This window comes from Quercus lobata, chromosome 2 (genome assembly GCF_001633185.2).
Source record: "Quercus lobata isolate SW786 chromosome 2, ValleyOak3.0 Primary Assembly, whole genome shotgun sequence".
Classification (NCBI taxonomy): domain Eukaryota; kingdom Viridiplantae; phylum Streptophyta; class Magnoliopsida; order Fagales; family Fagaceae; genus Quercus; species Quercus lobata.
Genome location: NC_044905.1, coordinates 63,876,276 through 63,889,176, shown reverse-complemented (window position 1 = coordinate 63,889,176; position 12,901 = coordinate 63,876,276). Strand labels below are relative to the sequence as shown.

The window sequence follows — 12,901 nt, the reverse complement described above, 5'->3', positions numbered from 1 at the left end:
ATATTCTTTGCTACTTCATTCCACCATTTAATTTGAAAGGAATGGTAGCACACTCAATCTTACCTCTTTTGTATGCTGTGTTGTGCCTATTTTATAGTTTCACATATTTGATATTCCTATGAATATTCTAATATATATATATATATATATATATAAAACCGAAGCCTCTGACCTCTTCACAATTTTTCACGTCAGCATTACTTAAATAAATATTATAATTAATTAATAAATATTATATTATGATTTTATAGCCGACTAAATTCTCTGAAAGAAAAAAAATTTATACCCGACTCCTCTTCTCCTTGGCTCCATCTCCACTCCACTCTCCAATCTTACCAATTCAGCCAATCTCTTGCAACCTCTTATTTTATCTCTAACTTATAATCCTATGTTTAGGAAGAGAAGAACAAAACCCTAAGAGTTTCTTAGAGATCAACGTTATTTCAAGGCTAAAAGGTAATAAAAAATTTCATCGTAATTTGATGGTAGGGTTGTTGCACATGATTATGACCCAATGGAGGGAGCCAAGCTTCTTAGAGAGCAACGTTATTCCTAGGCTTTTGTGTGTGTTAGCTTTTGTTGGGTATGAAAGGAGTTTGGGCAGAATTTTATTATTTATTATTTTTGATGGGTTTTCCAAACTCTTGCATAATGGAGTTTATAACAATTGTTTTTTTTTTCTTCTCAAAATGAAAACACAAAAGATCAGAGAGGACTATCGAAAAAAAAAAAAAAAGCGTCAGCTTCCCAAATCCCCTACCATCAACCTTCAATTCCTTTGTAAGATTCCAATTGCTTATTAATTTTTCCACTCCTACTTTGGTATTGATTTTCGGTTTTTGAATTTCTTAATTAGTTTATTTTTATGATTATCCAATTCTTGATTCTAGAGTGTAATAAGAAGAGCAAATCCCATCTGTTCATAAAAAAAGAAAAAAAGAAGAAGAACAAGATGAAATCCAAGTTGTTCATATTGCAGGACCACCTTATTTGATTTTGAAGATGAAATCCACTTTATGTTTTCTTCCTTCCATAACATATAATTGTTAATATATATTTTAGCTATATAGTATTATTTACAAATTCAATTTATTTGATTGTATTAAAATAAATCAATATTAAATCATATATGTTCATCAAAGAAATTATATATCATACTTAACACCTTTTCCGTGCATCGCATGGGTTAGCGACTAGTATATATATATATATATATATTTAATAATACCCTAGTCGTAAAGAGTAATAATATATATATATATATATATTTCTATGAAAACTTGAAGTAAAGGCCTTTTATTGTATGTTCATTTCCCATCTAGATCAGAGATTTATTATTTTCTTGTAAGTTTTTTAAACGTATAGAGTTTTCTCGTAATTTTTTAAATTTTATGGATCAAAATTGACCTAAACTTATAGTGTCCAAATTGTATTTTCGTATTTAGGGTGTGTATTGCAAGTACCCCCATAATTTAGGGAGATTATCGGCATTCATCTCTATGTTTTTTAAGCTGAAATTTTCATCAATGATATAAATTGCCTATTATTATTATTTTCCAGAAGCTTCTCAAAATATAGAGAGTTTTTGTGTAGTTTTTAAATTCCAAAGATCAAAATAAAAATTGGCTTAAATTTAGAGTCTATATTCCTTTTAGTCTTTAGGGTTGCAATTACTGCCATAATTTAGGGTAGTTTTCTGCATTCATCTCTGGTTTGGTTTTTTTTTTTTTTTTTTAATTCAAATTTTCATCAATGATATAAATTGCCTAGTATTATTATTTTCCTGCAGCTTTTCTAACCATTTTAGACTTTCAGGAATTTTGAAAAAAAAAAAAATCCGTTACGAGAACATTTTTTCCATGATTAAAAAAGTTTTAGATATGGGTTCTAATTAACTCAACTGGTAAAGTTTTTTATGGTTAAATAAGAGATATGAGGTTTCATTCCCACCTATACCAAAAACCAATTGATATCTTGGTCTAAGGATAAAGAACTATCATCAAGAATAGACGTTAAATGTTGAGACTCTCTCATCCATAAGAGTCCAAATCTTCTGTCCCACTTTTTTTATTCCACTTTATATTCCACTAATAAAAACTTGCCATGTATTCACCTAATTAATTAAATATTACCATTAATTAATACTGGTAGTATTTAATAAGTCAATAATGATAGTATTTAATTAATTATGTTAACACGTGGCAAGTTTTTATTGGTGAAGTATAGAGTGGAACAGGAAAAGGGGAACAGAAGATTTGGATCCCATAAAAAAAGTTATAGATAAGTTTCATTGTAGTCTCACTCATGATTTGGATTCCATAAAAAAAGTTATAGATAAGTTTCATTTTAGTCTCACTTATGATAATTAAGTGACTAATCGGAATCATGGGAGATTCCCCCAAAAGATGTTTTAATGATGTAAATTTACTACATGACCACCTCATCTTTATCAACCACCATTATTACTTAATTAAAGGGGTTGATATAAAACATGGAATAAATGAAGTAGGTAATGGAGGAAGCACCCTTTTTTTTTTCTGCTGAATAAGATAATGGAAAAACACCTAAACACAGAAGAAAAGTTTTTTCGTTACCTCTGTCAACTACTAAAGGACCCGCATCTTCCATTATACTTTTAGTTTGATAACATTATAGGTGTAGCATTAGCCAATTAAGTTTAATATTAGGTGTGTACAATTCAGCACTTGTCCAGGTTAACAGACGTGGTGGCTCGAAAATGTACTTTGGTACAGTGAATATTTATTGGGGGAGTGAGAAATTTTGAAAGGTCATTGTCGATTACAGATAAGATCATAAGAGCAAGTGAAAAAGAAGGCTTTTTCTTTGTATATGGTAGATTAGTCTAAAGGCTAGTGCATTTCCACGCCACATATTCTTTAGTGGGAGACATATGAAGTGAGAATTTCCAATAGTTTTGTATTAATATATATATCCACATTTTTGTCGAGTTTCTCATTGACTTCGACGGAAATTTAAATGAATCCTCCCCCAATCCCCTATCATAGTCTCATGGGAGAATTCTTCAGCAAGTAATGCTGCTGTATATTCAAAAAGTTTCAAGACTTTTTTTATTTTTTTTATTTTTTATATGATAGTTGAGTGGATAAGATTCTGCTGGTTCTCATTTCGGTCTATCACTTTTATTTATTATTAAATTATCAATTTTTACAAAAGTTTAAGCTATTAGAATATATTAAATTTAATCATTTAACTACATAATTCTAACACCCTCCTCACGTTTAGGCCATAAATGAAAATTTAAAGCAAAGAAGATATAGATCAAACTTATAATCTTTTACTCTGATATATACCATATTAATTTACCGATTCTTTCAAAAGTTTAAGCTACTGGTAAATTTAATCATTTAATTAACCACACAATTCTAACATCTAGCACTAACAATCTACCAAATTAACAGTAGTAAATTCTTTTCTGTGTTTGTAAACTTTCTCTTCTTCAGCCAAGTGGGCAGCACCGTAAAAAGCTTTAAATCCGGTGGGCCTGTGCCATGTTTGGCAACCTTGTTCCAGTACTTGTACAAACAATATGTTATCAAACTTATTTTTTTTATTATCAAATAATATATTATGAAAATTATAAGGTTTTACAAGATACCGTTTGTGTAAGTGGAACAAGGTTGCCAAATATGAAACTTATGATACTTTGCATCCCGAGACTGTTAATAGAAGCATGGACATGGAATCTAAAATGCGCTACTAATAGGACAAATAAAGCCAAGCGTAAAAACCACAATGGACAAAGTTGCTGGTAAGTCAAATCAAGCCTAATCTGTCCCCTTGGGACTTCAATTGATTGAGATATAACTTTGCAAATCTTATCTAATCAATCTGAAAATATCTAATTAATCTCACATCAGCAGTCCAGTTTTCCTATTTTCCCAGGTGAAAAAGATTGTAATGTGTCTGTGTCTAATAATTAAAGTAATGATATCTATAGACTGTAGCTAGATATACCGAGATGAGTCTAAATTCCTCTGATATTCTCAGTAATAAATTTGCAGTTTGTCAAAAATCACATCTAACTACGATTGCGTTGCGACTATTAAGAGGTTGAATTTGTACCTACGATTGCTGTAGAATAATTTTGATTTGTACCTACGATTCCCAAAATGAAGGCATTCAACTCTCCAAATCTCCAAAGCCGATTCTCTCCACACACACACACACACACACACACACACACACACACAAAAGAGAAGAAGAAGAAGAAGAAGAAGAAGAAAAAATCTCCAAACACACACACACACACACACACACACACAAGAGAAGAAGAAGAAGAAGAAGAAAAAATCTCCAAACCTGCAATCAAAGGCTTTGTTTATGGTTCTTTCTTTAAAAAAAAGAAGGGGGGGGGGGGGTGGTTATGGTTTGTTTTATTTTGTATAGTTTTTTTATAATGTATTTGGGAGGGTAGAAATAAATGGAATGAAAATAATTTTTTAAGAATATTTCTTCAACTCTTTTGTTTGGAGTTTAAGTAGGAGAAAATGGAAATGTCATTCCTAACAACAATAACAACAAAGCCTTTGTCCAAATTTTTTGGTGCCAACTATAGATTTTTGATAAATTAGTTAGAAAAATAGAAATTTCATTCTCAACAATAACAACAACAACAAAGCCTTGGTCTCGATTTTTTTGGGTCGAATATGAATCATCAACAAATTAGTTAGAAAAATTGAAAGGTTGTTCTCTTGTTTCGAAATTTAAGTAGAAGGGAATTAAATAAATAAGAGAGAACACCCATTTTTTTTTTTTATGTCCACTAAAAAATATAATTATTTCATTCCCCAAAATTCAAAGATATGGAGGAAATGAAATAGAGTAATTAATGAAATTTTGACTAAAACTTCCATAATGCCCATTTATATTTTATTAATTTCCTATTATATCTATTTTTTATAATTATTTGACTCACTTTACCTAAGGACACCTCATTATTTTTCTGTTCTTAATTTTGAGATTAAATCTTGTTGTCTTGTCCTAAAGGAGTCTTACTTTTGCTAAGGGGCCTTGTAATTCAATTGAAATTTCGTGATTTTTATGATCGAAATGTCTTAGATTTAAATACATCATCTCTAACTACAGGAGTTATTAAAAAATGAAAAAAGAAGAGCTATACTTTTAAGGCATCATCACGATTGGTTTGCTTTTTTATTAAAAAAAAAAAAAAAAAAAGTAGTATAGCTTCATTAAATCGTGTTCTGAGGTTTTTTTTTTTTTTTTTTTTTTTTTTTTTTTTTTTTTAGTTTTTTAACTTTTCATGCATCTCAATTTGGGGTTTATGAGTTTGTTGATCGCTAATTTTATGTATTTGTGAACTATTGATATGGTCAAGAGTGTCATGAGGTTAGCTCCAAAAAAGGAACATGGAGGAACATATGATTTCAATACTATTGAGATGATAGCTTTTTAATAGTTCTCATCTAAATTTATCATTAACATCACTTTATCATCTATCGGTCATAAATTATCATCTCGAAAGTTGTAAAACATTTTATAAAAATTGTTGTGACTTACTTTAGGTGACAATGATACCTTCAGATATCCTGATAACATGCCAGCTGCTATGCTATGACTCATGGATTATTGTTCTTAAATCCGATTCTTGGCAAACGAGTGATGAGAATATATTTCCATGCCAATAAAGCCATGAATTGACTAAAGTTTTGTATGATAACTCTACTTACCTAATTTTTTTAAAAACATAATTTATCTTAATCACTCATGCTTAGTTGGCTCTATGCATGAAAAGATAGTTGAAGTTCAGTTGTAATTGTCAAGTTTAATATAAATATATATATATATATATATATGCAGATCTAATCAGAGTGACAATGTGATAATCTTCAGAAATTTATAGAGCAAGGAGAAGAATGGAGAAAGTTCAAAATAATTTCTTCTAGTTTATTATTATACCATCAAAAAATTTGTTTGCTGAGATAATAATGTATCATTTTGATTTGAACATTCTGGACGTATACCTGGTACACTTGTCATCGTATAGTAGGCACAAATTTGTGGCTTGTGGGAATGGACTAATTAATGGTATTAATTAGAGCATCCACAGCAGTGGAACTAAATTTTTAGCAATTTAGCTCCACCAAAAGTTATTTTATCTATTTTACCTACACACATGTTGCAGCAGTGGATCTATTTTAGCTTTCAACACAATAAAATAATATATCACCACCACCACCACCACCACACAGCACAAACATCCTCCACCACCACCAGCAGTCCACAGCAAAGGAAAAAAAAAAAAAACCCAAATCCTCAATCCAAACCAAACAAAATCACCAACCGGAGACAAACCCAACACAAATCGAAGACAAACCCACTCGTTGATGTTGCCCACGCTGTCAACATCCTCGCCAACGCTTTGGTTTTCGATTGCGCTATATCGGAAAGTGACAGTGAGAGAGGAGAGTGACGGTGAGTTTATCAACGGCTTGGGACAGCTGGGTCAGGCCGGCGGCGGTGAATGAGGGAGATTGAGAGCGTGCCGGTGAGTAATTTGGGGCCTTGGGATGACTGGGTCGAGAGTGGCGGCGGGAGGTTGAGAGCTTGAGAGAGTTTTGGGAGAGTGAGAGGGACGGCTGGATCGAGAGAGGATGAGAGCTTGAGTGATTTGGGAGAGGAGGCTAAGTGATTTGGGAGAGAAAGAGAGGCACAAAGTGAGAGTGATTTGAGAGAGTGATGAGAGTTGAGTGATTTGGGAGAGAGACAGAGGCATAGAGTGAGAGAGAGAAAGATATAATTTTTTAATGGGAGTGAGACAGAGGCACGGAATAAAATATATATATATATTTTTTGCTCTCATGAACAGTGTACATCTATTTTTAGATGTGCACTGTAGCAGTGGAGCTAAAATTTTTAGATTTAGCTCCACTGTTGCAGCAACGTTTTTGGGTTTGTGGAGCTAAATTTTAGCATTATACCTATATAGCACTACTATTGTAAGTGCTCTTACATCGTCACGTTCCAGTTTATTTGTACCAAAAAAAAAAAAAAAGACTTATTACGTACTTGGCTAATTCGTAATTGATTTGAAAGGTAATCCCTATCTCTAGCTAATCTTATTTTTATTTTGTTTAAGGGTAATTTTAGGTTTTAATTAAATCTTTAGTTAGGTCAGGGTATAGACTAACAATTTGTTAACAGATAGTTGCCGGAATGAGGTAAGTATAAATAATCATACATATTCAAAGAAGAAACCGATGGATTTTAATTAAGAGGTGCAAAGTATAGGTTCTAATAAAGCTCCATAGTGTTTAAATGTATTTTTTTTCTAAAATTATTCATCTTATATTCTTATTTCATTTAACTGTGAAATTATTCAGTTTACTTGATATTATACCAAACATTTGTCTAACAATAATAGTGTTGTAGTTAATTAATTCCACACATAAGATTTAGCCTTATATGAGAGAGAGAGAGAGAGAGAGAGAGAGAGATAATGCACCAAGTGTACGAATACTTTCTTTATCTAACACGTTTAAGGAGGCTAATGTGTTTTCCCAATATAAAGTCCAATTGCAGGCAGTAAAGGAAGCTTTTCCAATAGTGCTAGCACTTCCTTTGGGTATAACTTCAGAAAGACAATTGGACGAAGAATGAGAACCAACAATGTCAACATTTCAGCTTCTTCGGGAATAAAAATTTACTTATTTACATGAGTACTGTTTCAGTTAGAACACCAGTCCTCTCCATTTTGCATAAGAAGATATTGGGGACCACAATTCCACTCCAATGGCTCTTAAAACAGGCCTGTACATGGGATGTGATATTAACTGTTATAAAAAATTTGAGTGTATTTTTTTTATCGATAATTTTTTTGAGGTGAAGTGACATAACTCACGGTCCAACAAATAGTATCAAAACCAAAGTCATAAGTTCGAGTAGTAGGAGTATCATTGTGAGAGGGAGATTGTTAGGGGACCATATTTCAACCACTCTAAAAACAGGCATGTAGAGCACGATGTTGAATGCCAAAAAAAAATTTGAGTATATCTTTTTTATCACTAATCGACGTGATGAGAAATGGGAAATTGTGTTCAAACAAATTGACGTCGTCGTGGACGTGACTGGTCGAAGGTTTAAAGAGAATTTTCATAATGATAGGGTGGAATGATTTAGATAAGATTTCGAATGATTTGTTGGAAAAGCTGTCGAAATTATAAAGTAAAAATTATATTTTTCTTCCTCTGGTTTTAGTTGGACACCACTCTTTGTAAAAGGAGACCACAGGATTTTGGCACTAGGGAGGAAAATAGGAATGTTAATTGGGAGGGTGAAAAGCTTTGGTCGGTTTCGTTTTGTACAAATGGAAGAAACAATTTAAAGATGGCAAATTAGTCCCACAGGCTGTTTCGTGCTCGCATTCTTTAGTGGGAGACACTTTGTTGTGCGAATTTTAGCCATTTGACTTGTGTCCCCCCATGGATTTCCAAGTATAATCTATTTTTCCCAGTGCATTAAGATCAACCTGAATCACACTCACACATTTCCAACATATTTCAAAGCTAAGTTGCCCGGTTGCCTCGTTTCACAAATTTTGAATATATAAACACACATAGAGGTTTAAGTTACACTTAATGTAACTTTAAATATCATCACATTGGTTGAGTGCATCTAATTAGGTTTTTTAATTTTTTTTTTTTTTGGAGTAATTGGATAAAGAGAAAGACAAAGGGAAAGAGAAAGCAATATAATGAAATTTATTAAAAACAAATGGTATGTTCATATTTTCTTAATTGAGTTTTGAGTGATTTTCTTCTTTTGAAATTAGTGGGAACTTAAGAATAGATGTGCATGATTGAATTTGTTTTTTAGAATTTGAAGAAGAAAGAGAAAAGATGATAAAAATGGATAGACATATAAAATGAAGTAACTTTTTATTATTGGGAGTATAAAGTTAGCAGGAAGGTGGGAGTAGATATGTTCAAGAGAATAAAAGAGAGAAAAAAAAAAAAAAACTATACATAACTTTTTTTAAAGGAAAAACCGTTTGTAAATAAACTACTTTTTTAAATTTATCTAAAATTTAGGAGTTTTAAATTTAGTAATTTTACACGTTTAACCATATTATTTAAAATTTCTAAAGATAAGAATTTTAGGGTATTTTGGGTATCAAAAAGTAGAAGTCTAAACAGGGAAGACCACTTAAATAGTACTAGTATAGATTATACAACTCAATGTTTTTTTTTTAATGTGAATTTTGACAAATTCACTATAAGATTTTGGTTTCTTTTTATACCCTCCCATGCTTGCATAATATCAGAAATTAATAATTAGGTCATCTAACAAATGTTAAAATTCAAGTTTTGTATTTTAAAATCATATATAAAATATGAGCTATTAGATCGAATAGTAAATAATATTTTATTTGCATTTGGCATGCATGTCTGTGATTTTTATAAAACTAACTACTTAAAAAGTTATTGGATAATGTAACATTATTTAAAATTACACCCAATATAATTTTAAGCAATATTATACCACTCCAATGGTGTGATTTTTAAAGTTTTAATCCATTAAAAAGTTATTAGGTAGTGTAACATTAATTAAAAATTATACCAGATGTAACTTGAAATTAATTCATATCTAGAGTTGAATTTAAGTTACTTTTGGTTTAATTTTAAACAATGTTACACCTTTTTTTTATGCGAATTTTGATAATTCCACAGTTAAATTATATTTTCTTCTTATATATTCAGTTTTTGCAGATTTTCAAAATGATTAAATATCAATAATTATGTCATTTATCAAATTTTAAAATTGAAGTTTTTATATTTTAAAGTTATGTATAAAAGATGAGCTATTAGATTGAATAGTAATATATCCGATTAGTATAAAACTTGGCACGTGTGGGGGTAAGGGCCCAAAATCATGTATTGGGCTTTGGGCTTCACCCGGGACAATTGACAATTCCGAGAAAAGGAAAAAGATTGTTAAAGGGACTCCCAATTAAGGTCTCATAAACAGGGAACCCATGAAGGATGATCCGAGGAGGAACACCTCCTTGGATGCGATGGGTATAGCTCAAATGCATAACTCTGGCAATTAGAGGGTCCCTCCGAAAGGCCCTAGTGACAGGAATGTGCCATATAAACATACAAGGAATAAGGAAATGCAAAATATCTAAAGAAAAGCTGCTACCACCACATTGAATGCGTTGCAGGTACTTTTCTAATCGCATTTATGTGGAAGAAGACCTCTAAACAGTACTACCTTGGCTACCACAACTCATAGAAGGTTAAAGGGGGGTGTTTGATGGGACAGACACTCAAGTGGGAGCTTAGATGATCAACAAGTGTAGATTCAAGATGGCCAAAGGAAGGCTATACAATGGGAGACATCCCTAGGATAGAAGGGGGGAGAAGGAGGAGAGAAAAAAGACGATAGTAGTCTAAACCATCTTAGAGTTCAACGATGATGAGCATACAACAACGGTGGTCTCCTCAGACCAAAAATCCATTGTTATTAATACCTCTTATTTGTGTCTAATTGTTTTTTAATCCTATACTAGCCGTTACTCAACTCATTAGGACCTAGTTCTTCGACCCATTCTCTATAAATTCATTGTATTGGGCTCATTGGACCAAGAATTCATACATTTTGGACTTGGGCCTTAAATTGGACCCTACAATTGGCGCCGTCTATAGGAAGAACTTGTGTGTTAGTGAGTACAACAGTTAAACATAGTAGGATCAGGTCCACACCAAGAAAACCCACGTCAAGCAGGCCCTCAGCAAACAGAACCCATGGGATCTCAACGACAGGAAAATTTTCCTGGCCCTGAATATGAACAAACTCAGGAGAATGAGAGGAATCGAGAGGGGAGCATGCATACTGCCCAGACGAGCAAAAGCCACTCCCAAATGGGCAGTCACATATCCCGGAGACAAAACAACAACTAAGCCATGCAACAGGAGATAGATTACTTGAAAAAGAAACTGCACCATGCACAGTGAAGGCGATCTCCTTCTAGTTCTGACATATCCTCTAAAGATGAAGAGGATGACAATTATAGGCAGAGATCAAGAATTCCTCCAAGCGAGACTTTCTCTTATGAAGACGAGCACCATCATAGATGAAAATGTAAGGGCCTGTCCAGTAGGGGCTTGGGTAATGACGCCATAAATAAGGCGTTGGATCAAATCTCTAAGTCACCCTTCACGTGCGAGATAGAAGGGGCTAGGCTACCTCGGCGTTTCCACCAGCCTACATTTACCATTTATAACGATTGAATGGACCCCATAGAACATGTGAGCCAGTTTAACCAAAGAATGGCCGTCCACTCTAAGAACGAAGCTCTGATGTGCAAGGTTTTCCTGTCCAGTTTAGGACCTGTAGTGAAGAGGTGGTTCAACGGCTTGAAGACGAACTCTATAAATTCCTATAAGCAACTCATCCAAGCATTTGGCTCTCATTTCATTACGAACAGCCGGGTTCCTCGACCCCTGAGTTCTTTGTTGTCATTATCCATGCGTGAGGGAGAAACCATAAAATCGTACTCGGACAGATATTGGGAAATGTATAATGAAATGGATGGAAAATTTGATGACGTCACCATTAGCACTTTTAAAAGCAGCCTCCCAACCGAGCACAGCTTGAGGAAATCCTTGATTGGCAAGCTTGTCACCAGCATACGCCAACTTATGGACCGAATTGACAAATACAAAAGAGTGGAGGAGGACCAGTTGCAAGGGAAAGATAAGGCGAAGGTTGTCCCCAAAGAGAGGAGGGACTTCAGATCGGATCGATTTAACAACAACCACCGACTAATGAGAGACTTTGTAGGGCAACTTGGACTTGCTAATGCATAGGCAGTCAACGCTGTATTCTAAGACCCAGTGCATCAGGTTCTGGAGAAAATTAAGCATGAGCCATTCCTCAAATGACCAAATAAGATGGTAGGAGACCCCACGAAGCGCAACCAAAACTGGTATTGCCAATATCACCAAGAGCCGGGGCACAGCACCGAGGACTGTAGGAATTTAAGGAATTACTTGGACCAGTTGGTCCGAGAAGGCAAATTAAGGCACCTCCTACAACATCCCAGTGGCCAGTAAGGACAGGCGATTCTTGAGACCTGAAAAGCCACCTCCTTGAGGCCTCCCATTGGCACTATTAATGTTATTCTTACCGCTCCGGGAAGAACTGGCTCTTGTCTTTTCAGAGTAATGTCCGTGGCTTGGCTTTCCACCGAGAACAACGATAGGGAGTCCAAAAAGGCCAAGAAGATGGCCTCACCCGTGCTGGGCTTCTCGGATGAAGATAAGGTTGGAACCATCCAACCCCACGATGATGCCCTAGTTGTCACGCTCAGGATTGGAAGATATGATGTGAAGAGAGTGCTAGTAGATCAGGGCAGTGCTGTAAAAGTAATATACCCTGACCTATACAAGGGGCTGAACTTAAAACCCGAGGACTTAATGGCATACGATTCCCCTTTGGTAAGCTTTGAAGGGAAAACCGTTACTCTAAAGGGCCAGATCAGACTACCCATATAAACAGGTTCGGACATAGTGGAGGTGGATTTCATTGTAGTTGATGCTTATTCACCTTACACAACCATTGTAGCTAAGCCTTGGCTTTATGCCTTGGGAGTTGTCTCTTCCACCCTGCACCAGAAGGTGAAGTACCCGTTGGAGGGCCAGGTCAAAGATATTATGGGGGATCAGCCTATGGCCAGACAATGCATGGTGGCTACCGTCTCATGCCAACACAATGTTGAGCCCTCGGTTTATGCTGAAAGCGGCTTATAGCAATTAACCACCCTGGCGTTGCCCGGTGGAGAATCAGCCAAGGAAGCAAAATGCGAGGATCTAGAAAAGGTCTTAATTGGCATTGATCC

General features: G+C 34.3%; 1 protein-coding gene across 1 annotated transcript; it reads left to right on the top strand.

The window, feature by feature from the left end:
• The first annotated feature begins 11,330 nt into the window (after positions 1–11,330).
• LOC115968263 lies at positions 11,331–11,870 on the top strand. Its single transcript, XM_031087604.1, has one exon. It carries the CDS (start codon positions 11,331–11,333, stop codon positions 11,868–11,870), a length of 540 nt encoding a protein of 179 aa, XP_030943464.1.
• Positions 11,871–12,901: the final 1,031 nt, after the last annotated feature.

Bases quoted from the DNA above. Each gene is read 5' to 3' on its own strand.
- LOC115968263 (XM_031087604.1), top strand. From the start codon at position 11,331: ATGGCCGTCCACTCTAAGAACGAAGCTCTGATGTGCAAGGTTTTCCTG.